The 23,653-nt window shown below is 45.1% G+C and overlaps 1 protein-coding gene across 1 annotated transcript; it reads right to left on the bottom strand.

Moving 5' to 3' along the window:
* Positions 1-717: 717 nt before the first annotated feature.
* On the bottom strand, positions 718-22,245 carry LOC134402393 (cytochrome P450 2J5-like). The gene is made up of 9 exons (XM_063131821.1): positions 21,970-22,245; positions 21,416-21,578; positions 19,777-19,926; positions 19,399-19,559; positions 17,563-17,739; positions 12,540-12,681; positions 9,154-9,341; positions 2,005-2,146; positions 718-908 (listed from the first exon to the last, which is right to left on the bottom strand). Exons 1-9 carry the CDS (start codon positions 22,243-22,245, stop codon positions 718-720), a joined length of 1,590 nt encoding a protein of 529 aa, XP_062987891.1.
* Positions 22,246-23,653: the final 1,408 nt, after the last annotated feature.

The raw sequence follows: 23,653 nt of genomic DNA, 5'->3' as shown, positions 1-23,653 counted from the left end.
GCTGGGTGGGGCAGGAAGGAGACGGCTCACGGGGCTCTGCAGGAGAGCCACGTGAGCCAAGACAGGGGCGGCGCCTATAAAAGGCAGCCACGCTCAGCGTCCTGGCCTCTTTCGATTTTGGCTCCCACCCACCCGCCCCGTTCCTTGTACGGGATTAGCCAGTCGCTCCCTTTGGGGGGAGGGCTAAGTAGGATTTTTTCCAATAATGGCTTTTGCCTACTTCATACTGGTAGCGTTATTGCGGTTCTGGGTGACTAATTAGGTTAATCTGTGGCAGGAAAGGTGCGGGAATTGATTGTTACGGTAGGGATGGTGAGCACTCTGGCACCACTTGCAGTGATCGGCATAACCAGATGACCTGCTCCTCGGGGCTATGCAGCTCACGTGCCAGGCTATGGTATGCCTTTGGAGGCATTCCTGTCTTCATCCACTCACTGTCCCTTATGGCAGTGGGCGGGGGTGCGGAAGGACGGTCTTCCCACACTTACATAAGTGTCAAAAAGCAAGAAGCAGGATTTCCTGCTTCTTACTTTTGAGAGTGGCTCGCCCTTTGGACAGGCAGCAAGCCTGAGTTTAGAACTAATTCCCGCACTCCCATGGCAGATCCAGGGAGGGACAGGATTCTGATTATTAATAAAGAGGCCCTAGTTAACCCAAGCTCTGGTGTCTTGTCTTTATTCTTGCGTCCGCCCTTCGACCACAAATGGATTCATATGTTTATGAAGAGCTACGGTGAGGAACTGCACAGATTTTATAAGGATGTGGAGATAATGTGAGCCCTAGTATAGCATCTGGACTGAGTTTGTTCACTCCTTCTGGCAGCTGCAACCTGAACGCCCTCAGCAGGCTGGTCAAGAAGATGAAGATTTCAATATTTGCCAGCTGCTCCCCCGGACACAACCGAGCCCCTGTGGAGAAAGCCAAGGAAAGGCAGCCGGTGAGTAACAATCTCTTCTGAACAGCATGTGCATCTGAGAAAGGAACATGTGTTGGTAGCTTCTTCCCCACCTCATAAACAAAGTAACCCATGAGGAACTGCTGTAGAGCATACAGCATCTTAAATTGAACAATGGAGATTGCAGGGAGTGGGACTGAGAAAGAGTGTAAGACCTTTTCTATATGCAGCTGTTAATCAGCTGTTAATTTGCTACATCCGCTTTTGGTTTCATTGAAGAAATGAAAGCTGAGCACCATCTGAGCTTTTTTTTTTCTTTTGTACTTTTATGATAGATCACCTAGGTGGCACACTGCTATAGCTCAAAAGCGCAAATACACAAGAAGAAATTGTGTCTTCTTTCACTTTCACAATTAAATGCTGTATTTTTGTTGTTCAAAAAGAAACCTCAGCTATAGCACTAGTTAGGTACAGAACTGACTGGAAAGTCATATCATCATCTGGAGAATCCATAATCAACCATGAATAGTGAATGACAAGGGCATATTAAATGCCTCATGTAGAAAAGCTTCATGAACTGCTGGCAGCCAGAGCTGACACTACCATGGTAGTAGTCTGACTTAATGCAAATGCTCTCAATTCTCTCATGGAAAAAGAAGAAACCTCCATCATCCACAAGTTGAATTTAAATTATTTTTCAGATGTTTTACTAACACAGAATACTGAGATATTCTACATGTCAAATAGGAAAGTAATTCAGTGACTATTCCGCAACAATCATTGACTGAAGTCAAACACTAACAGGGCACTCCTATACAGGTCTACTTAGAAGTATGGGGCCCACTGTCTGGTAACTTTGGAAAAAAATCACAGCCGAAAAGGAGCAACTATAGTTTTTTTATTTGAAAATGAAAACCTGATGCATCTCCTTCAGTGTTGAAATTTGTGAGAAATAAGTTCTGACTTTGGTTTGAGGCCAGATGGAACTGCATCTAATGAAAAGAATTGAGACTGTTTCAGCCTTGCCTGAAAGGAAGTCAGGTGATATTTCTTGGATATAACCCAGAAAACATGTCTATAAATCAGCAAGACTGGTTTTCAGCATTTACCTGCACCAAATGGTAGAAATTCCTCTCTAGCCACAAAATGTCCATCCTTGTCCAAAAAATGGTTTGGGTTGAACTCTTCCGGAGTCTCCCACCGCTCAGGATCAAGAAGAACAGAACGCAGATCTGCAAGAATATAAGCACCCTGCAAGAAAGGAACATTCGACAGAGAATGAAGTCAGAACGGCACCATTCAGGATTGTTCAGAACTTTCCCAGTAAAAATCATTGCAACCACACATACTTTTCTCGCATCTGAGGACTCACTCTGGATTGTGTATCTGATGGGCTTAAGGGATGACTGATGAATCCAGTTGGAGAGTGGAGCTTAATGAGTCCCCCTCCGCAAAAACTTTGTTCCACCTTCTGCTAGCTGACCTGACTTGCAGCGGTTTTGGCCAGGTAATAGATTTTTGGTGCTTCTGATTTTGCGTGAATTAAAGATGCTATTTGCTGAAATTTACATGATTTGCATAATTTGCAAAAATTACAAATGAAATTCACACAAAGGCAGACATTTCTGCTGCAGTTTGTACAAATTATGCAAATTTGGGGCATAATTTCAACAATTTTTGGGATATGAAACAAGCTGAATCTGGTGTCTTGTGACACCCAAAAGGACCAAATTTCCTAGTGCTGGGCATATTTTGGGAAAATGTGGTGCTGTTCTACATAGCTGGAGGGCAAAAGGGACTTTTAAAAAAGTAGTGTTGGTGGTGGACACACCTTCACTCATTCAAACCTTTTCCTTCTTAAAAGCTTCCTGTGTAGCCAATGGCAAGTTGACTTCTACTCTGCAACACCCATTTAGAGTATTTCTTCAGAGCATTCATTCATTCATTCATTCAAGTTATTATATTTCCAAACAAGCCCATAGCTGAAGCTTTCTGGGCAGTGTTCAAGATGCCCAAATATTCCCCCACCCCAACATTCACCTGGGATGATGCCCGCAAGTGGGGAGTCATTTTGCTTTTTTGTTTTACTGTTATTTCGGGGTGGGGTGGGGAGACGTGGAGGCCTGCCTGCATACTTGCAGTTGCCTGCAGAAGCAGCTTTTAAAAGGGAAGGGGTGGAATTAAGCCACCAGGTGTAGCCACTGCTTTTCTTCACGTCCTTCCACTCTCGCCTTGAAAATAACCAGAATGCCCCTTTCCTCGTTGCAATTGATGTGTTGCAATGATCTGTGGATTGAGCAATAAACGTATTGCTGTTGTTAGGTGCAATGGGGGCATGAGAGGAAGGGGGATAGGAAGTGGGGGTGGGAGTTTCAGTTTGGCCCTAGATCTCCGATGTCCTTTCTATAATAAAGTCTGAATGTTTACAGCCGTAACTTTGAAAACTTTCACATTTGTATTTTTGAATCCATAAGAAAGGAATACAAAGTTTCTGAAGCTCTTTACCCCTGAGATACAGGATTGCGGCCATCACTGCTTTCCATAAGAACAAAAGAGCCATGTTGGATCAAACCAACAGTACATCAAGCCTTGTCCCTTTCTACACCTAAGGATTATCCAAGGAAAATGGAGGGATTGTCCCTGCCTGCTCCCGGGTTCCCCTGTGTGTCATTTGCATGTACAGGGATGATCCCAGGAAAGGCAGGTGTAGAAATGGCCCATCACTCTGTTCACACAATGGCCAAACGGCTGTTGACAGGGACCCACAAGTAGGACATGGTGCAACAGTACCCCATGTTCCCCATCAACTAGTGTATGTAGGCTTACTGCCTTTGATACTGGAGGTTGCACTTAGCCATCAGCACTAGTAGCCATTTACAACATTCTTCTCCAGGAATTTATCCAACCACCTTTGAAAGCCATCCGAATTTTTCCAAGCTGAACAATCTCAGCTGTTCTAGCCTTCTTTCATAGGGGAGATGCTCTCAATATCTTTTTTTAGGTGTGGTGACCATAACTGTACACAGTATTATAAGTGTGGTCACACCATAGATTTGTATAAAGGCAGTTTGAAATTCGTAGTTGGATTCTCAGTTCCTTTTCTAATAAAGCCTAACATGGATTTTGCCTTTAAAACAGCAGCCACACAGTTCACATTTTGAACTTGGAGCTAAGCAGAAGCAGGGAAGAGCAGCTGGCCCAGCTCAAGGAGGAGCTAGAAAAGTAAGCCAGATTCCCAGGGAGCGAGCGAACAGGAAGAGCAAACAGGAGTTTGGCAGGGGGAGTGTAGGGGAAGAGGAGACCAAGGAAAGGGGAACAAGAGAAGCCTCAAGGAAACCCAGGAGGCTGCCAATTCAAAGAGGCCGTGTGCTTGCCATGTGCTCCTGAGTGCTGAGTGAGAGGTTGGTGTTTATAATTGCTGCAGGAGCTGAAGGGGGAGTGGCCTGATTGTCAGTTGGTCTCAGCAATCAGTGCCTAATTGCTGTTGATTGTTGTTGGCCTTTCAGTGACCTCATTCTGGTTGCTGACTTGGAGCTAAGCAGAAGCAGGGAAGAGCAGCTGGCCCAGCTCAAGGAGGAGCTAGAAAAGTAAGCCAGATTCCCAGGGAGCGAGCGAACAGGAAGAGCAAACAGGAGTTTGGCAGGGGGAGTTCGGCAGGGGAGGCCAAGGGGGAGGCCTCTAAAAAATAATAATAATAATAATAATAATAATAAATAAATAAAATAAAAATAAAAAAGAGGTGGGGGGAAAAAGAAAAGCATAAAGAGAAAAAAAAACCCCACAAAACCACCACCAAACAAAAGCAAAAAAACCCCCAAAAGATTACTTTCCCTTAAGACATCCTCATATAGTTGTGTACCTTCAGAGAGGACACAACAAAGCAAAGGCAATTCTACTATAATCAAAAAGGGGAAAAACAAAAGCAGAAATCGACATTATGGATGGAAAGGAGTCCCTAGAGGTAGTGACCTGCAAAGGGTGTGCAATGTTCGTGTTTCTGCCTGAGCTCAACATGGCGTATACCTGCAACAAGTGCAAGCTGGTGGCACTTTTGGAAGAAAAAGTGAGGGGACTTGAGCAGCGAGTGTCCACCCTCCAAGGAATAAGAGAAGTCGAGGAGTTCTTAGACCGAACGGTGGAACTGCAAAAGCAACAAGAAGCACATGAGATTGAAGAACAACAGCCAGCTGAAGCAGAAGTGGAGTATGCTGAGGGGAGGAAAGCCAATGAAGAGGAAACTCCCTGGAAAAGAGTGACAGTTAGAAGAGGAATTAGAGGGCGTTCTGCACCGGTGGAGCCATTGCAGTTAAGCAACCGCTTTCAGCTTCTGGAGAATGAGACTGAAGGACAGTTTGCAGAGGAAGAAGTACAGGAGGCACCATGCAACAGTGACCAAGAGACAGAAGGTAGGTCAACCAAGAAGAAGCGAAGAGTAGTCATTGTAGGAGACTCCCTGCTGCGTGGGATTGAAACCCAAGTATGTCGTGAAGACCCATGGACTCGCCAGGTGTGCTGTCTCCCTGGAGCACAGATTAGAGATGTGACTGAAGGGTTACCGAAGCTCATAAAGCCCACGGACACATACCCCTTTCTTCTCATCCATGTGGGAACAAATGATGTCGCCAAGCAGAGCTACAAAGAAATCATTTCAGACTTTGAAGTTCTGGGAAGGAAACTGAAGAACTTTGGGGCCCAGGTAGTTTTCTCATCCATCCTCCCGGTTCTTGGAAGAGGATTAGAAAGGGAAAGAAAAATACTCCGGATGAACGACTAGCTTCGAAAGTGGTGCCGTCGTGAGAGTTTTGGATTCTGGGACCACGGGCTACGCTACTTGGAACATGGACTGCTGGCAAGGGATGGGTTGCACCTCACAAGGGCTGGAAAGAATGAGTTTGGCCACAGCATGAAGAACTTCATCAGGAGGGCTTTAAACTGAATCTTGCGGGGGTGGGAGACGTAAATTTTGAGGCAACAATGGATGAAGGCCAATGCACCACAGTACAGAGAACAGCTCCAACAGAGTCCCAAAACAGTGTCTGCAACAAGGTAGGAACAAAGCCAGACTATAAAACACATGGTCTTCGATGTCTATATACTAATGCCCAGAGCATGGGAAACAAACAGAATGAACTTGAACTCTTATTACATGGAGGCAAATACGACTTGATAGGTGGGATGACTCCCATGACTGGAATATAGCAATTGAAGGATATAACTTGTTCAAAAAGAACAGAAGAAATAGAAAGGGAGGTGGAGTTGCACTATATGTTAAAAATACCTATCCCTGCACAGAAATACAGGCGGATGAGATTGGGAGCCCCGTCGAGAGCATCTGGATTAAAATAAATGGGGCTAGGAATAAAAAGAATATGATAATCGGAGTCTACTACCGACCACCCAATCAAGGAGAAGACGAGGACGAAACTTTTGAGAAACAAATTGCCAGTGTTTCAAGGAAGTGTGATGTAGTAGTGATGGGGGACTTCAATTACCCTGATATCTGTTGGGAGACCATTACTGCCAAAAGCGGCCCTTCCAAGAAATTCCTGACATGTATGGGTGATAACTTTCTCCTACAGAAAGTGGTGGAAGGAACTAGAGGGTCAGCAATCCTTGACTTGTTATTGACCAATAGGGATGACTTAGTGGATAAAGTGGCAGTTACGGGAACTCTGGGGGAAAGTGACCACGTCATACTTGAATTCTTGATTATGAAGGAGACAAAAGTCGAGCGTAGCCATACACGTACTCTGGATTTTAGGAAAGCTGATTTTAATAAACTCAGAACTATAATAAGTAAGGTCCCGTGGCAAGGGAGCCTAAAAAGAAAAGGAGTGCAGGATGGGTGGGAGTATCTAAAAAATGAAATTTTAAAGGCACAGTTACAAACAATTCCAACAAGGAGAAAAGATAGAAGACAACAGAGGAAACCAATGTGGCTCCACAAAAAGCTTATTGATGAACTGAAAACAAAAAGGGATACATATAGGAAGTGGAAGGAAGGCCAGGCTACAAAAGAAGAGTACAGACAAGTGGCGCAGAAGTGCCGAAATGGCGTCAGGAAGGCTAAAGCTGTGAATGAGCTGAGATTAGCGAGGGATGCTAAAAGCAATAAAAAGGCTTTCTTCAGATACGTGAGTAGTAAAAGACAGAGGAAAGAAATGGTGGTTCAACTGCTTAATGAGGATGGCAAATTGATAACAGACGACAAACAAAAGGCTGAAGTGCTCAATTCCTACTTTGCCTCGGTCTTCTCCCAAAAGCGGATCTATGACCCCCCTGGAAAAAGTGAAGCAGAAGTTGAGGGGGCAGGATTGCAGTTTGAGATTGATAAACAAATGGTCAAAGAACACCTAATTTCCTTGAATGAGTTCAAATCCCCAGGGCCCGATGAACTGCATCCAAGAGTAATGAAGGAGCTAGCGGAAGAACTCTCAGAACCTTTGTCTATTATCTTTGCAAAATCATGGAAGACGGGTGAGGTGCCGGACGACTGGAGGAGGGCTAACGTTGTCCCTATCTTCAAAAAGGGCAAAAAGGAGGAACCTGGGAACTACAGACCAGTCAGTCTGACATCCATCCCTGGGAAAATTCTGGAGCAGATTATAAAGAAGTCAATCTGTAAACACCTTGAAATCAATGCAGTGATTACTAGAAGCCAACATGGATTTGTCAGGAACAAATCCTGTCAGACTAATTTGATCTCATTTTTTGATAGGATAACCTCCCTTGTGGACTGTGGGAATGCTGTGGATGTCATATATCTTGACTTCAGCAAAGCTTTTGACAAAGTACCACATGACATTCTGATTAACAAACTAGCTAAAAGTGGGCTAGATGGAACAACTATTAGGTGGATCCACAGTTGGCTACAGAATCGGACTCAAAGAGTACTTATCAATGGAACCTTCTCAAACTGGGGAGAGGCAACGAGTGGGGTGCCGCAGGGCTCAGTCCTGGGCCCAGTGCTCTTCAACATTTTTATTAATGATTTGGACGAGGAGGTGCAGGGAACGCTGATCAAATTTGCAGATGACACCAAATTGGGTGGGATAGCTAATACCCTGGAAGACAGAAACAAACTTCAAAGTGATCTTGATAGGCTGGAGTGCTGGGCTGAAAACAACAGAATGAAATTTAATAGGGATAAATGCCAAGTTCTACATTTAGGGAATAGAAACCAAATGCACAGTTACAAGATGGGGGACACTTGGCTCAGCAATACTACAAATGAGGAAGATCTTGGAATTGTTGTAGATCACAAGCTGAATATGAGCCAACAGTGCGATATGGCTGCAAGAAAGGCAAATGCTATTTTGGGCTGCATTAATAGAAGTATAGCTTCCAAATCACGTGAGGTACTGGTTCCTCTCTATTCGGCCCTGGTTAGGCCTCATCTAGAGTATTGCGTCCAGTTCTGGGCTCCACAATTCAAGAAGGACGCAGACAAGCTGGAGCGTGTTCAGAAGAGGGCAACCAGGATGATCAGAGGTCTAGAAACAAAGCCCTATGAAGAGAGACTGAAAGAACTGGGCATGTTTAGCCTGGAGAAGAGAAGATTGAGGGGAGACATGATAGCACTCTTCAAATACTTAAAAGGTTGTCACACAGAGGAGGGCCAGGATCTCTTCTCGATTCTCCCAGAGTGCAGGACACGGAATAACGGGCTCAAGTTAAAGGAAGCCAGATTCCGGCTGGACATCAGGAAAAACTTCCTGACTGTTAGAGCAGTGCGACAGTGGAATCAGCTACCTAGGGAGGTTGTGGGCTCTCCCACACTAGAGGCATTCAAGAGGCAGCTGGACAACCATCTGTCAGGGATGCTTTAGGGTGGATTCCTGCATTGAGCAGGGGGTTGGACTCGATGGCCTTGTAGGCCCCTTCCAACTCTGCTATTCTATGATTCTATGATTCTATGATTTTCAATGAGCTGTCCACCACGACCCCAATATCTCTTTCTTGGTCAGTCACCACTAGCTCAGATCCCATCAGGTTATACTTGAATGGGTTTTTTTTTGTCCCAGCATGCATCACTTTACACTTGCTTACTTTGAATGGCATCAGCCATTTGGATGCCCACTCTCCCAGCTTGGAGAGAAGCTTTCGGAGCTAGTGTTAGTCCCTTTTTGTTTTAACCATCTTAAATAATTTGGTGTCATTGGCAAATTTGGCTACTTCACTGCTAATTCAAGATAACTTATGAACAAGTTGAAATAAATTGGGCCCAATGTAGATCCCTGTGGGAACTCCCCCCCTACCTTGGGAATGAGATAACCGTTCACTTTCACATCCTTTGTACATTGTCTTGGAAGTCCAACTAATAAATTATATTTTGAACGCTGCATCTCGTGAATCACAGCATTAGTGTAGGGCAGTTTCTTTATATCTTGGTAGCAGATTGAGCATGATGAACTGAAAACATCTTCTATCTCCTTGTAGACTTTATCTGAGAAAAATAATGAAAATGAAGCTTTAGATTGGATATAAGTTTTTATTTCATATATCTTCAAAACTCATTGACAAATATTTATTCTACATTAAGTTATTCCATTTAATTCTCTTAATGAATCACAAACTAAGATTGGTGTATTATTTATTTGTTTATTTATTTATTTATTACATTTCTACATTGCCAAATAGCTGAAGCACTCAGCTTAATACACTTTTATCCCACTTTTTCATCTAAGAAGATAAAAAACAAAACATACATGTATAATTAACCTGTGAGGAAGGTTAGGTTGATAAATACAGGCTGACCCAAGGTCATCCCAATGAGTTTCATGGCTGTGTGGGATATTTTATTGATTTATTAACAATTCTTGTATACTGCTTGATATAATGAAATCTCTAAGTGGTTTACATGCAAAGGTATTAAAATCACTATTAAAACACACAGCTAATAAGCAATTATGAAGTTTAGTTTCTCATTCGGACACACTAACCATTACATTGCTGAACCAGAGCTCAGGCTGGCCCCAAGCAGAGCTGAGGAGGCAGCTCTTTCAACAGGCACCATAAGCTTTCTGGGTAGCCTGCAAAGGTGGCCATAGGTGTGTGAGTGAGGGCAACAAAGGTGCCCCTTGCCCAGTGTGTGATGTTCCCTAAGGCTGGAACTCACCTGACCTAAGGTAAGTTGAAACACCAGTGCTATCACTATCAAAATATATTGTAAAATTAATAAGAACTAGGTCCCAAAATGTATGTTTGAGCTAAAGTTGAGTTCCATTTTTATGAAGTCTACCGCACTACATTTCAATTTGTTACACCTGTCAGAATTGTTAAAATTGTCAATTCTTAGTTTTTGACTCTTTATAACAGTTTATTGAGGCTGTGTTTTTGTATTTTGTGCTAATTGTTGGTAAGCCATACTGGTTTTGGCTTCTTAAAGGACGTTCATAAACTCATTTATTTATAGGCTGGTTCCATTTCATCATGAAAGATTCTAGGGTCATAGGAAGCTGCCTTATACTGAGTCAGACCATGGGTCCATCTAGCCCAGTGTTGTTGACGCTGACTGGAAGCAGCTCTCCACGATTTACGGAAGGAATAGTTCTTTGCTCTACCAGGAGAATCCGGGGATCAAACCTGGTAACTTCTCCATGCAAAGCATGTGCTCTGTCCCATTGAACTATGGCCCCTCCCCTCCCCTGATTTAGGGTGCAAAATCAGAATTAAAGCTAAATATGATTTTTAAGAACATAAGAAGTGCCATGCTGGATCAGACCGAGGGTCCATCTAGTCCAGCACTCTGTTCACACAGTGGCCAACCAGCTGTTGACCAGGGACCAACAAAGCAGGACATGGTGCGACAGCACCCTCCCACCCATGTTCCCCAGCAATCAATGCAACAAGCTTAGTGCCTCGGATACTGGAGGTTGCACATAACATAGCCATTCACAGTCCCTCTATCTCCTGGTAACTTCAAGGCTCGACTTCTGCAATGCGCTCTACATGGGGCTACCTCTGTGCCTGGTACGGAAACTTCAACTAGTTCAAAATATGGCAGCCAGGCTGGTCACTGGTACACCTAGGGGTGACCACATTACACCAGTCTTAAAATCTCTTCACTGGCTGCCAAATAGATTACAGGCAAAGTAAAAAGTGTTGGTTATTACGTTTAAAGCCCTACATGGTTTGGGTCTGGGCTACCTGCGCAATCACCTTCTCCTGTAAAACCCACCCTGCACACTCAGGTCCTTTGGGAAGAATCCACTTCAGTTAGCAAAAACTAGATTAACAACGGTTACCGAGATGACCTTTCCCTCTGCTGCTCCCAGACTGTGGAATGGCCTGTCGGAGGAGATTCGTCAACTTGAGAATCTTTTCGAATTTAAAAAAGCAATAAAGACTGATCTAGTCTGGCATGCCTATCCAGTGAAATTTTAGAATGTTTTGGGATATTTTAAAGATGTTTCAGAGATGTTTTAATCATGTATAGTATGAACTGTCTATGTATAGACAGAACTGTCCAGAACTGTCACTTGTGGCACAGGTGAACCCAGTGGCAAAGAGCACCTTTTATCAGCTTAGGTTGATATACCAACTACGCCCTTATCTGGACAGAGATAGCCTAGCTACAGTTATCTGTAGGTTATCTGATAACCTCTCGTTTGGATTACTGCAATGCGTAATACGTGGGGCTGCCTTTGAAAATGGTCTGGAAGCTTCAGCTGGTACAAAACAGGGCAGCCCGTTTACCAACAAGGACTGGCCGGCAAAATCACATTACGCCAGTCCTTTTACAACTTCATTGGCTGCCAGTCCAGGTCCGGGCCCGATTCAAAGTGCTGGTATTGATATTTAAAGCCCTAAACGGTTTGGGGACAGGTTATCTGAAGGAACGCCTCCTCCCATATGTACCTGCCCAGACCTTAAGATCATCTACAGTGGCCCTTCTCCGTGAGCCCCTGCCAAAGGAAGTGAGGCAGGTGGCTACTAGAAGGAGGGCTTTCTCCGCTGTGGCACCCCGGTTGTGGAATGAGCTCCCCAGAGAGGTCCGCCTGGCGCCTACACTGTACTCCTTTCATCGCCAGCTGAAGACCTTTATATTCTCTCAGTATTTTAACACTTAATTTTAACTTAAATTTAAATTTTACTGTTTTAACTCTGTATTTTAATCTTATATCAATTTTGTTGCGTGGTTTTATCCTGTTTGTGCTTTTTATACTGTATTTTGTAATTGTGCTTTTAACATGTTGGTTGTTTTATTATGGTTTTAACTTTTGTGAACCGCCCAGAAGCTTCGGCTATTGGGCAGTATAAAAATGCAATAAATCATCATCATCATCATCATCATCATCATCATCATCATCATCATCATCTAAATTGGTGGCTATTGCTACATCTTGTGTTAGTGAATACCATAATTTAACTATGTGCTGTGTGAAGAAGTGCTTCCTTTTTTGTCCTGAATCTCCCACCAATCAGCTTCATGGGATGATGATGGGTTCTTGTATTTTGAGAAAGGGAGATGCATAATTTTGTACACTTCTATCATGCCTCCGCTTAACATCCTTTTTTCCAAGCTGAACAATCCCAGCTGTTTACAAGCTTCCTCATCTTCGCGCATCATTTGATAGGAATAAAACCTTGAAAGAATGACATGATAGGGATCAAGAGTTTCCTTTGATCCCACCTCTCTGACCTTGGATATCTGGATGATTTGTGAGGAGGAGAAGTGCCCATCTCAGAGAAGTTGCAGTTGTCTCTGTTCCCGCAATAAAGAAGTCGTGAATACATTGAACCAGGTTCTCTTCATCATAGGTAGAGTTGGGTTCATTCCTTCTCTAATGTTGAAAGTGGAGAAAGGTAAAATTGAATTTAAAATTAATTATAGGCTGTTCCTCAGCACTTCCTTACCTTCTGTGGCACACTTATTTTCCTAGCAGCCAATTACAGGCATGTCTACACCTCCAGGACAAGGGGGGAGGATCGTGCAATATGCTGATCATGAGATCCTCCCCCTGAGTTCACATGTGGCGCGCAATGTCCAGGGAGAAAGGAGGATGGCGCGCCCACCATATTTTTTTAAAAAAGAAAAGGAGCTGGAGCGCACCTGCACTTCAGCTAAAAAGTAAGTTTTTTAAAAAGGCCCAAACCCACTCCCTTTCCCATCCCCAATGTGCCCTGTGCCTGGTTCCTGGCTCCTTGCATTTAGTTGTGAGGAGACTGGACGAAACCGGGATGGCCACCCACACCTCCCGTGGTCTTGGGACAATCCCAACACTGTTGGAAAAAAATCGGGCTAAAAGCCATCCTGGTTATCCCTCCCTGCCCCCAGGATCCCCTGTGTGTCATGTGGACACCCAGGGATGATCCCAGGACAAGCCCTGGGATAAGGCATGGTGCAGACATGCCCTATGCCTCATAGTTGATTGTTTAGAGATACTTGTACTGACCTATGTGCAGACAGCATCTTCTGCTGCATGATTTGGCTGTTTTGGCTGAATGAGGCAGTGAGTCACTCTATGGCCTTAGCTAGACCGGGTTTATCACGGGGCGAACTCCAGGATCGTCCCTGTGCATCCATATGCTGCACAGGGGATCCCGGGATCAGGGAGGGACGATCCCTCCCTTGCCCTGGGATAGAGCCCTCCCCTTTGGGCCTGCTTTTTCTGCGGTGCCGGGCTGAGCCCAAGACTGCGGAATGTGTGGCCCGTTGCCACGTTTTGACCTGGCTCTGGCGATTACTCGTGCGGAGCCAGGAGCTGTGCCAATCAGGGTTTTGGTGGGGGGAGTGGGAAAAGTAGTTTAAAATATATTAAAAACCCTTACCTAGAGCACAACCACTCATGCGCTAACTCCTCTTCAAAAATAAAAAATGGTGAGCGTGACGCCTCTCTTCCTGAGGGCATCGCCCCTCACATGTAAATGGAGGAGGGATCTCATGTTAATCACAACGTGAGATCTTCCCTCTTCCGTCTATACTATAAGGTATAGTATAGGACTATAAGGTAGGTCTAGCTAAGGCCTATATCTCTTTCTTGAGTGTGAGTGTGTATTTGTGTGTGTGTGTGTGTGTGTATAAGAAAGCTCTTTACTGTGTGTGTTTATTTTTTCTGTATCTGTGTGCTTTCTACTGTGGAAAAATCTGCACTACTGCTTTAGAACGGTTTATAACTGTAGTGAGAGCTGTTGGGGCCCAGGACACACTCCGTTTACAGTTTCCAAATGTTTTTTAAGTGTCATATCCTGCTTGGGGTAGATCTGGCCTGTGTTTCTTTCTGAGTTTTTTTTTTTTTTTTTTTTTACCATGGAAGTGACATAAAGCTTTAGCTTCCAGGAAAATATGGGAAATGGTTTCCATTAAAATATGTAGTGAAAAAGGTCCTTGCATTGTTAATGTACTTTGACCCTAGTGTGTCCTTGCACAAATGTCACGTGCAAGTTCAGTGTTGGGCCACAGTAGAAGACTCACTACCAATGGCTAGCCCTGGGGCCCATCATGGCACAGAGACAGCCCTGGCTGTGTGGCTCTGAGGGTATTATCATTAGTAGTGGCATTTTGTGTGTTTTGGGGACTTCCCTCCCATCCTCCTGTGCATTTGTGAACATAAAGTCACTTGGTTCTCTGCTGAAACAAGAGAATGTGGTTCTAAAGATGTGCTTTTCTATGGCTGTGTGATTTAACCATTCTTCATTTGCACTTTTAAACTTGAGGTTCATATGCCTGAGTGCTTCCTTTCTGTGTAAGAGTTGCTGGCTGTGGGCGAATCACAGACTGTTCCACCTCAGGTGACCCCTTTTCTCCATGTCCCATGATGCCCTTGGCTCAGACTCTGGTAACCTGTTTTCTGCCCCATCACTCAGATTGACCACCAATCATCATTGTGTGGGTCCTAACAAAACTACGACCAGGCAAGAAAGCCATAGGGTGCAAATGGGTCTTTAAGGTAAAGCAAGGGGCAGAAGGTGAAGTAGAACTCTATAAGGCAAGACTAATTGGCAAAGATGTCTACAGGGAATTAGAGAAAACTTTGATGAAATCTTTGCCTGGACATGAACAGTGCTTTTCTATATGGAGAGATAATAGAGGAACTGTGTATTAGGGCTGTGGTCCGCTCCATTTCAGATCCCCGAATCTGAAGTGGAGCAGGCCGATTCGGACCTCTGAAGCCTGATTCCGAAACAGATCAAGGGAGGTCTGGATTGGCGCAAAGCAGTTCGGAATGAACCGAAGCAATTTGAACTGTTCTGAAGCTCTGGACGCCGGTAAGTGGGGGGGGGAGGGAAGCTTACATGGTGCTGCCACCACAGTCCATGCGGTGACGGCGTCAGAGCCAGGTAAGGGGGCAGGGTGGAGGGGGCTTACTTTCATCCGTAGTGGTCCAGTCAATGGTTTCAACTGTGGCCACTGCCTATTTCTGCCTTGAGGCCTGGGCCTCAGTTGAAGCTACTGTCTGGACCGCTACGCATGCAGGTAAGTGGGGGGGGAGGGGGTTACCTCGCTCCTCCACCGCAGTCGTGTGGTGATGGTGGCAGAGCCAGGTAAGGGTACAAGGGGAGGGGGCTTACTTGCATCTGTTGCAGCATGAGTGGCGGCTTCAACTGAAGCCCAGGCCTCAATGCGGAAACACGCTGTGGCCTGTTTCCGCCTTGAAACCTGAGCCTTAGTTGAAGCTGCCGCCCGGACTGAAACAAATGCAGGTAAGTGGGAGGGAGGAGAGCTTACCCGGCTCTGCTGCCACAGTGCATGTGGTGATGGCAGTGGAGCTAGATAAGGGGGCAGGGGGAGGGGGGTTACCTGCATCCATCGTGGTCCAGGCAGCAGCTTCAACTGAGGCCCAAGCCTCAAGGCGGAAACAGGTGGCTTGTTTCAGCCTTGAGTCCTGGGCCACAGTTGAAGCCACCATCCAGACCACTACAGACACAGATAAGTGGGGGGGGGCTTACCTGGCTCCACTGCCACCGCCACAGTCCATGAGCAGGTAATGGGACAGGGTGAGGGGACTTACTGATTCCCAGCTCAGCCACTTTCTATGCAGTGGTGGCGGCAGTGGCACCAGGTAAGTATGGGAGGGGAGGCTTACTTGGCTCCGCCACCTGCCTCCACTGCGATCCATGCGGTGGTGGACGGTGAAGCCAGGTAAGGGGAGCGGGACCTATTTGGCCCCCATTTTGTCCCCCTTTCACCAATTACCTGCCTCCGCCATCTGCCACGGAGGAAAGTAAGTGAGGAAGGGGGTCAAAACGGGGTCTGAATCTCGGTCCAGCCCTCCGGATCTCACTCCGGGTCAGGTTACGGAGAGGATTGGGGAGGGTCGGATTGACCCAAAGCAGTTCAGGGAGGGTGCACAGCCTTACAGTATATGGAATACCCCCCAAGTTTCGCAACCTCCAAGCAAGCAATACTTCTTAGTAAAACTGTTTTCTTTCCATGACTAAAGAAAGCAATGGTCTCCTTTTTTGTTTAGCCTTTGTATGCATGTGGGACTGTAAGCACTTGTTCTGTTTTGTCTTTTTTGTGCTAGCTGCCTTTCTAACAGGAGGCAGCAATAATCTCATCGGTATTTAGGCATGCCAGTGTATCTGTGGCACTGCTTGAGCTCTGCTGTGATATTACGGATTACTTTCATGATCTGCTGATCTGGATTAAATGCTCTTTCACACATTCCTATGTATACAGCAAAACCATTGTGATAAAATGGCTAAATTCAGTGATGGGTTCAAATTCCTGCAGAACCATGAAATTCAGTGGATGCATGGGTGATCTTAAGCCAGTGACGCAGCCTACTCTACGTGAAGGGGCTGCTGGAGATTTGAGATCCATCGGAGGAGCCTTCATCTGCATCCTAGCTGTTTGAGGCATCCGTTATGGTGGAATATGGGAGAGGGTCTTCGCTGTTGTGGCATCTGGGTTGTGGAATGCCCTCCCATTGTAGATTCAACTGGTACAAACACTGCTTTTATTTCAGCACAAAGTTAAAATGTTGCTTTTTATCAAAGCATTTGAGGGCTATACTTGCCTAAAGCTGCATAAAGATTTATTTGTTTTTATAGCGTTTTATTTTTTACAGGCATATATTTTTTAATGATTTAATACATTTTTTTTGCCATGGAAATTATTTATTCTTCTATACTGTTTGAATTAATGTGGGATACAAATAAAATAATAATAATAATATAATGCATAAATACAAATAATAAAATGTATAAGTGGAAACTATGGGCATGTACATAAGTTTCATGGAGTAATGTGGAATTAAAATATAATCAAGAAATCACTTCACACCATCAGGGGGGTTAAACAGATTGATCTTTTAGATTTTCTCAATTTGTATTTTTGTGTGGAATGGGCCCTAATCGAGAGTTATTTTTTTTAGTATAGAAGCAAAGTCTTGGTGCAAAGGTTTCCACTCAGCAACAGTAACCCTATTATCTTGGAGTTATGACAATATCTGCTTTTCTTTTCCTTGTAGATATTTCAGTGGATGCTCTCGTGTTTGGATTATAACTCATGCTAGTACCTGATTTTAAAATGGGTGGTTTTCAGGAGGGCAACTGAATGAAAAGATTATCTGAGGCATAGAAGAAATTACTGGTGACTCATGAGATACTGCTATCCAGCCATAGCAGGAAATGGAACGATACTTTACACGAGTCATATTCAAAGGAGGAAACATAAAGTTAACTTGGATAAGTAGTTTTCAAGTACAGCATAGACTTACTTTCTCCATCTGAAGAACATAGAAATCTATGAAATCCCGTGGCTCATGAAAGGACGATTGCTCCTTGTGCTTCTCTGTCTCCTCCCTTGCAAATGAAAGCACCAATTCAAAGGCGGCAATGGCTTTTTTGTGAGGTCCTGGAAGATGCTTCATGATCCATGGGAACATTTCATATAACTAGAAGGAAAATAAGCAAAATCCTGACAACATGAAGGGGGAGGCAGGGTAACACAAGCCAACCCCTTTGGATTAGCACTGCAGTATCATCCTCTGGATTACTCTTGAAGCCTGACACATTCATTGATTTCTTATTTATTGAAATGCTTGATTTAGCATCTTCTTCTGAAACCCACAATCTCTAGATTCTGGGGTGGAGAAGTGAAGGGGTTCACTGATATGTATAGAGGAGGGGGCTGCTTACCTTAGCAGCTAACCCTTTTGCAGCAAAGGGTTAGTGAGTGTGTTTGAACTGTAGTTATGTAGCCACCATGGTAGGAATGGTTTACACGACATGCTAAGTCATGGCTCACATGACATGATAAGTTATAATGTTTAGGGCAGAATGCTTAACCACTATGGATTAGGATGGCATCTGAACAGGGAAACGGTCTTTATTCTCTTTTTGTTTGCCAGAGAACATAACTCCAAATGCAGGCACCAACAACTATGATGCTGCTGATGTGATGTTCTACTACATAAGGTTACGTTGTTAAGTGTAATATAAAAGTTTATTAAGGTTTGCAGAGTTTAAAGAAGGTACCCACTGTGTGTTTGTAGCAGAATGGTAAGTATGAAGCCATAGAGGGTGAGTGAGTGCTGCATGGAAGGAGAGTGCTGATTGGATGTTTGAGTGGAGCATCTGGATTGGTGTGAGAGAAGGGGAGGAGTCGGAATGCTGTGTGGTATATATGCTGCTGCAGACAGGAAAGAAGGTATGAGATGAGATATTGATGAGAGAGAGATGTGGAATAGAGGTAGGAAGAGTCTTCATGTTTTGTTGTTTTGGTGGATTGGTGTGTGGGAAGGAGAATAGTGTAGTTTAAAAGGGGTAGAGTAGGTAGGAGTAGTTAGAAAATTTCATTTGGAACATTGAAGTGAAATTACCCTCTGAAACCATTATGCATTGTACTTTGAAACCACATGCTTGTGAACTGAGAGAAACCATTAAGCTTTTGAACTTGCATTAACTTCTTGCTAATAAGTTACATTAATTTTCACCTGGTGTGGTCATTAGAGTACCTGGGAAAGGGTACAGGTCGATCGATGGTGGCATCGGAAGGAAGAAGTTTGGGGCGAGAGTGTGGATCTGTATAGCAGTGGGGCCTAAGAAGAAGAAGGCATGCCACAGGGACGACTTTAGCATCCCAAACCCTTGACGGAAGCACCTGAGCTGTGTCCTTTGGGTTCCAGAAAGAAGAAGAGTGATCCAGAGTAAACCCAGTGAAGGGTGGTCGTCACCAACAGTGATGCTGCTGCAAAGGTGATCTGCTTCCGCCATTTGAATTGCGTTTCCCTCCCTTCTATCCCAGCTCACCCTCTGCAGAATGGGATGCCACAGGCAAACCAGGGAGGAGAGGTTCAGTAAACCCATAATGAAGGCTGAATCATTTCAGACCAATCTCCAACATTACAACGCTTGTGAGCTTCTTCTGCTTCTTTAAAAAAGAAAAAGGGTGGGTGTGATATCCTGTTTGTTGGAGGCCATCGTATGTCACGTGTAAACAAGAGGGGGAGATGTCACGATAAAAATAGCATGATATTCTCACCCCTCCATCACGCTAGACACGATAGGTCTAACTGAGGCCTAAGTCGATAAGAAAGAAAAAGCCTACTCACAATATGAAAGCTGCTGAATATAAATTTTAAGCCAACATCAACAGCTTCAACTAGTTTCTGGAATTTTTCATCTTGAAGAGAAAACCGGTGTCCAAATGTCACAGCACAAATCACGTTGGAGACTGCATTGGTGATGGGCAAGGAAGGGTCAATTGGCTGCCCTGAAAATGGAGGTATATTGATATTAATCCAATATCTCCTATTAATACCCAGAGTGAGATTTCATGGTGGTGCATAGGAGGCAATAGGGATTTTTGGCAATGTATTTTTGCATTAGAAATCAATTAACATGTGTGAAATTGCATTCAAGCATACAGAGCACAAAAAGATTTCTGCACATTGGGACACATGTCGGCATCATTTCCTAGCATTCCATACCCTTTGCACATGCAAATGTCTCCACCAGCTGCTGGGCCTCCTCTTGTATTTGGTGCTCCATGCCTTTCTTCCCCAGTCCCAGCTTCCGCAGAGTCACTACAGCAAACCGTCTCTGCTGCTTCCAGGTGTGACCGTTTGAAACTACAATACCTGAAGCCATCAAGAACCAATGAGAAATTGTTACTCACAAACTGCATGTTAAAATCATGAGGTTACCAGCCTAGAAAAGTTAACATCTGCTGGAGATCAGGCCCGTGCATCCAAACGCGGCCCATTCTTTTAGCAACTAAGAACGGTATTGCTGAGGCAGAATCCATCTAGTACAGCTACTGATACCACTGACAACACTGCCTGCTTCTGCAGCAGAACAACTTGTGTATCCATTCCAAAACTTTGGGACTTGCATCTATGGACCTCCCTGCCACAGTTTTAATAAAGCTCCATAGTAAATCTCACAGTAAAGGAATGGTGGTTATAAAAAGTTCAACTAATGCTAAAACCCTTTTGCTTATACAAATTCAGCTTCCCAGTTTCTATGGTGTAGGCATGTGATTGATACTTACAACTAGAGAGACATTTTAAAAATTAAGAAGATTATTATACAAATTAAAGGAATGATTTACACAGGGGTATGTATCACTTTATGAATAATAAGCTGAGATTGTTTAAAATAGGCTTGGTTACTTTTTATAATATGTAAAAGAGTCTTCCCCAGGCTAATGAGCGCTCAGGTTTCTCCCGTAAACTCCACCCTACCCAATCCCACACAGCCAGAAAACAAGGCTGTGCATCAGTCTTCCTCTTCCTCTTGCTGCTTCTTCTGTCTTCTAAGGTGATTCCTTTCCTTGAAATCTCCTCTGGTCAGACCTCTGCATCAATCCTTCTGGTGCTGGGTTATGTTGCCTGCTTGAAGCTCCACCATAATCTCACACCCTCCTGCTCTCCTCAGACACCATCTCTGGCTTGAAGACTTTTTGCCAGCAAGGTCCTCTCAAACTAGAAGTCTTCTGTCTTTTCCCAGTTCTGAGTTCTGCTTTTTATTTATTTATTTATTTATTTCTTACATTTTTATACCGCCCAATAGCCGAAGCTCTCTGGGCGGTTCTCTTCCTTGATCTCTCTTCAAACTAGGGATAGATGGAGCCACATCTGTCTGGTTGTGGTGGGCATCAACTGAGCCATCCGTACTGCCTGCCCACTTGAGCTGAGGAACAACCCGGCCAGTGGTAGGAGGAGGAGGGCACTTCATTTTCCTCTTCCCGTCCATGCTCTTGCAGTGGCAGTGGTGCTAGCAAGGAAGGAGGAGGAAGAGAAGGATGTCCCAGATGCCCAAGCCATCCCTCCTGCCAAATGGTCCCTCCACCTGCTGACAGTGGCTCTTCCAGGTATACCTTTCAAACCAGCAAGACTTGCCCTTGTGAACCTTCATCACAACTATTTCAAGTCTCCTTTGTTGTCTTCTGAGTGAAGGTAATGCCCTATTTTACCCTTTATGTCGCAATCCTCTTAACAACTGTAAATACAGTTCAATTGCTATTTCCTGATTTCACCTGCTTATGATATCGCCAGTATACTGAAACTTCATAGGGTTTTCTCTAGAAAAAATGAGCGGTACAAGTTTTTACTCTTCCCAACTTACCCCTTTCTCTTCCTACAGTTTTTACGATAATAGACGATGGTCGCTCAGAGAATGCTTCTTCATGGTTGACCAGCACTTCTTTTACAGCTTGGAATCCAGACATAAGTATCACAGGCTGATGTCCTAGCCACACACAGCAAATATTTCCATATTGCTTTGCTAACTGCAAATTGGGTCAAAATAGAGAACAGAAATGTAGCAATCAAACAAATCAGATTATTTCAAGCTTATACATGAACACCAGCCTTCCTTACTTCCTCACCTCTGCAGCTTGGGCCAAGTGCAGCACGTCTCCTCTCTGCCTTCTCTCTCCCAGTTTTCCTTTAGGAATATAGGAACATTGGAGGCTGCCTTATAGTTACTTAGACCATTGGTCCATCTAGCACAGTATTGTTGACCCTCAGGGCCGGTGCCAGGCTTTTTTGCGCCCTAGGCAAGGTGAGCTGCTTTCACACACACCCCACCGTATCTCTCACACACACACACACACACACACACACACACACACACACTCCACGCAGCCTGCTCACCCCGGGGCCAGGAACGGGGCTTACCGTTGGCAGGCGGGCGGTTGCCAGCGCCCCGATCCGGCCCGAGGCGAGCGAGCTGGGCAGCAGGAGCGCTATGCGCGGCGCCCGACTCCTCTGGCCGCCTGGACGCGGCAGCGGCGGAGTTTCATTGAGGGGCATCGAGGCGGGCTGCTGCCCTTCACCTCCGTTCTCCGGGTTGGAGCGGTAAGTGGGAGGCTGGCCACATGGCCGGGTGGAGGGAAGGGAGGGCGGCGAGGGGGAGAAGGCGGCAGTGACAATCACGTTGGGCGAAGGCGCCATCGGCGCCGAGCAAGTAAGGCGGGCTGTCACCCCTCTCCACGAGGCGGCTCCACATTCTGATATCCGTGGCGCGCCGGAACTCAGAACGTGGTGCCGCCTGCCCCCGCCCCCCAGTATCCCAGGTTGGCTTCGGCTGCTGGGCGGGCGCCCAGCTGATGCCAAGCCAGGGACGCTGGGGAGCAGGGCGAACGGCGCACCCGGAAGCTGCCCTCACTTGGCCAGAGCGGCTCTGGGAGTGGGAGGGCGACTTCCGGGGGTGCCGAACTTGGCGCTCTAGGCGGCCGCCTAGGTGGCCTTAATGGAAGCACCGGCCCTGTTGACCCTGACTGGCTGTAAACTCCTGGGTTTCAGGCTGGATTCTTCCCTCACCCAACCTGGAGCAGCAAAGGCCTGAATCTGGGGCCTTCTGCATGCAAAGGATGAGCTCTGCCATATTGAACTATGGCCCCTGCCGCTTCCTCTCTCAGATTCCTACTTCATTCTCCTGGAATATTCTTCTTCCACCCTTCCTTATGTATTCCCAACCTATTTCGTTTACTCTCTACTCCAGCCTGCCTCGCACCTCCCTAGGATAAGAGCAGCAGAGAGCAACTTTGGATTGCCCCTGCCCCACTGTGAAAGCCCCACTGGCTTCTTCAAGAACCCCAAAATCTTTAGTACTTTACAATTTTGATGGCTGAAGGAACCTAATGTAGTCGTGTTCAATGTGGGGGCCATTCCAAAGAAGCATGCCTCCAGCAGAGACTCTTAGAATCCTTGAGGTGCTAATTTGAACCTTCACAAGCAATTTCAGGTTCCTCTCTTTCTTGAGGTACTTGTGGTATCATTCCCATGTGGCCATTTTGAAATACAGTAGCTAGGGTGACCATATGAAAAGGACGACAGGGCTCTTGTATCTTTAGCAGTTGCACAGAAAAGGGAATTTCAGCAGGTGTCAGTTATATATGTGGAGAACCTGCTGAAATTCCCTCTTCATCACAACAGTTAAAGCTGCAGGAGCTATACTAGAGTGACAGATGGGCTTCCGCTGCAGCAGCAGCATCTCCAAGAACTCAGAGCATTTTAAGTGTTTTTTCAACTATTTTAATCACTCTTAACCAATGACTTTGTCCTTGAGGTAAAAGAGCTCTTCAACCACACTATTATCTGCCAGTTGGGTTTTTGTTATTATTTTATCCCCTCCAACAAACTCCCAGGGTCTTTTGGTGACTGGCTGAATCTTTGATTTTATCAACCATTAATTGAGCTATTTTTGTCATTGGTTTCCTATCGTAAATCGACGGTGAAGCCAAAACGAATAGCTGCCTCCAAACTGGAGCCTTCTCTCTGACCTAAGGGCCATTTGGATTTTGTTACCTTTACTGTTATTTAGGGATGTGCTCCACTTCTCCTCGGACCGGAGAAGCAG

The sequence above is a fragment of the Elgaria multicarinata genome, chromosome 8 (genome assembly GCF_023053635.1).
Source record: "Elgaria multicarinata webbii isolate HBS135686 ecotype San Diego chromosome 8, rElgMul1.1.pri, whole genome shotgun sequence".
Lineage (NCBI taxonomy): Eukaryota > Metazoa > Chordata > Lepidosauria > Squamata > Anguidae > Elgaria > Elgaria multicarinata.
This window is presented reverse-complemented; position numbering and strand designations above follow the sequence as displayed.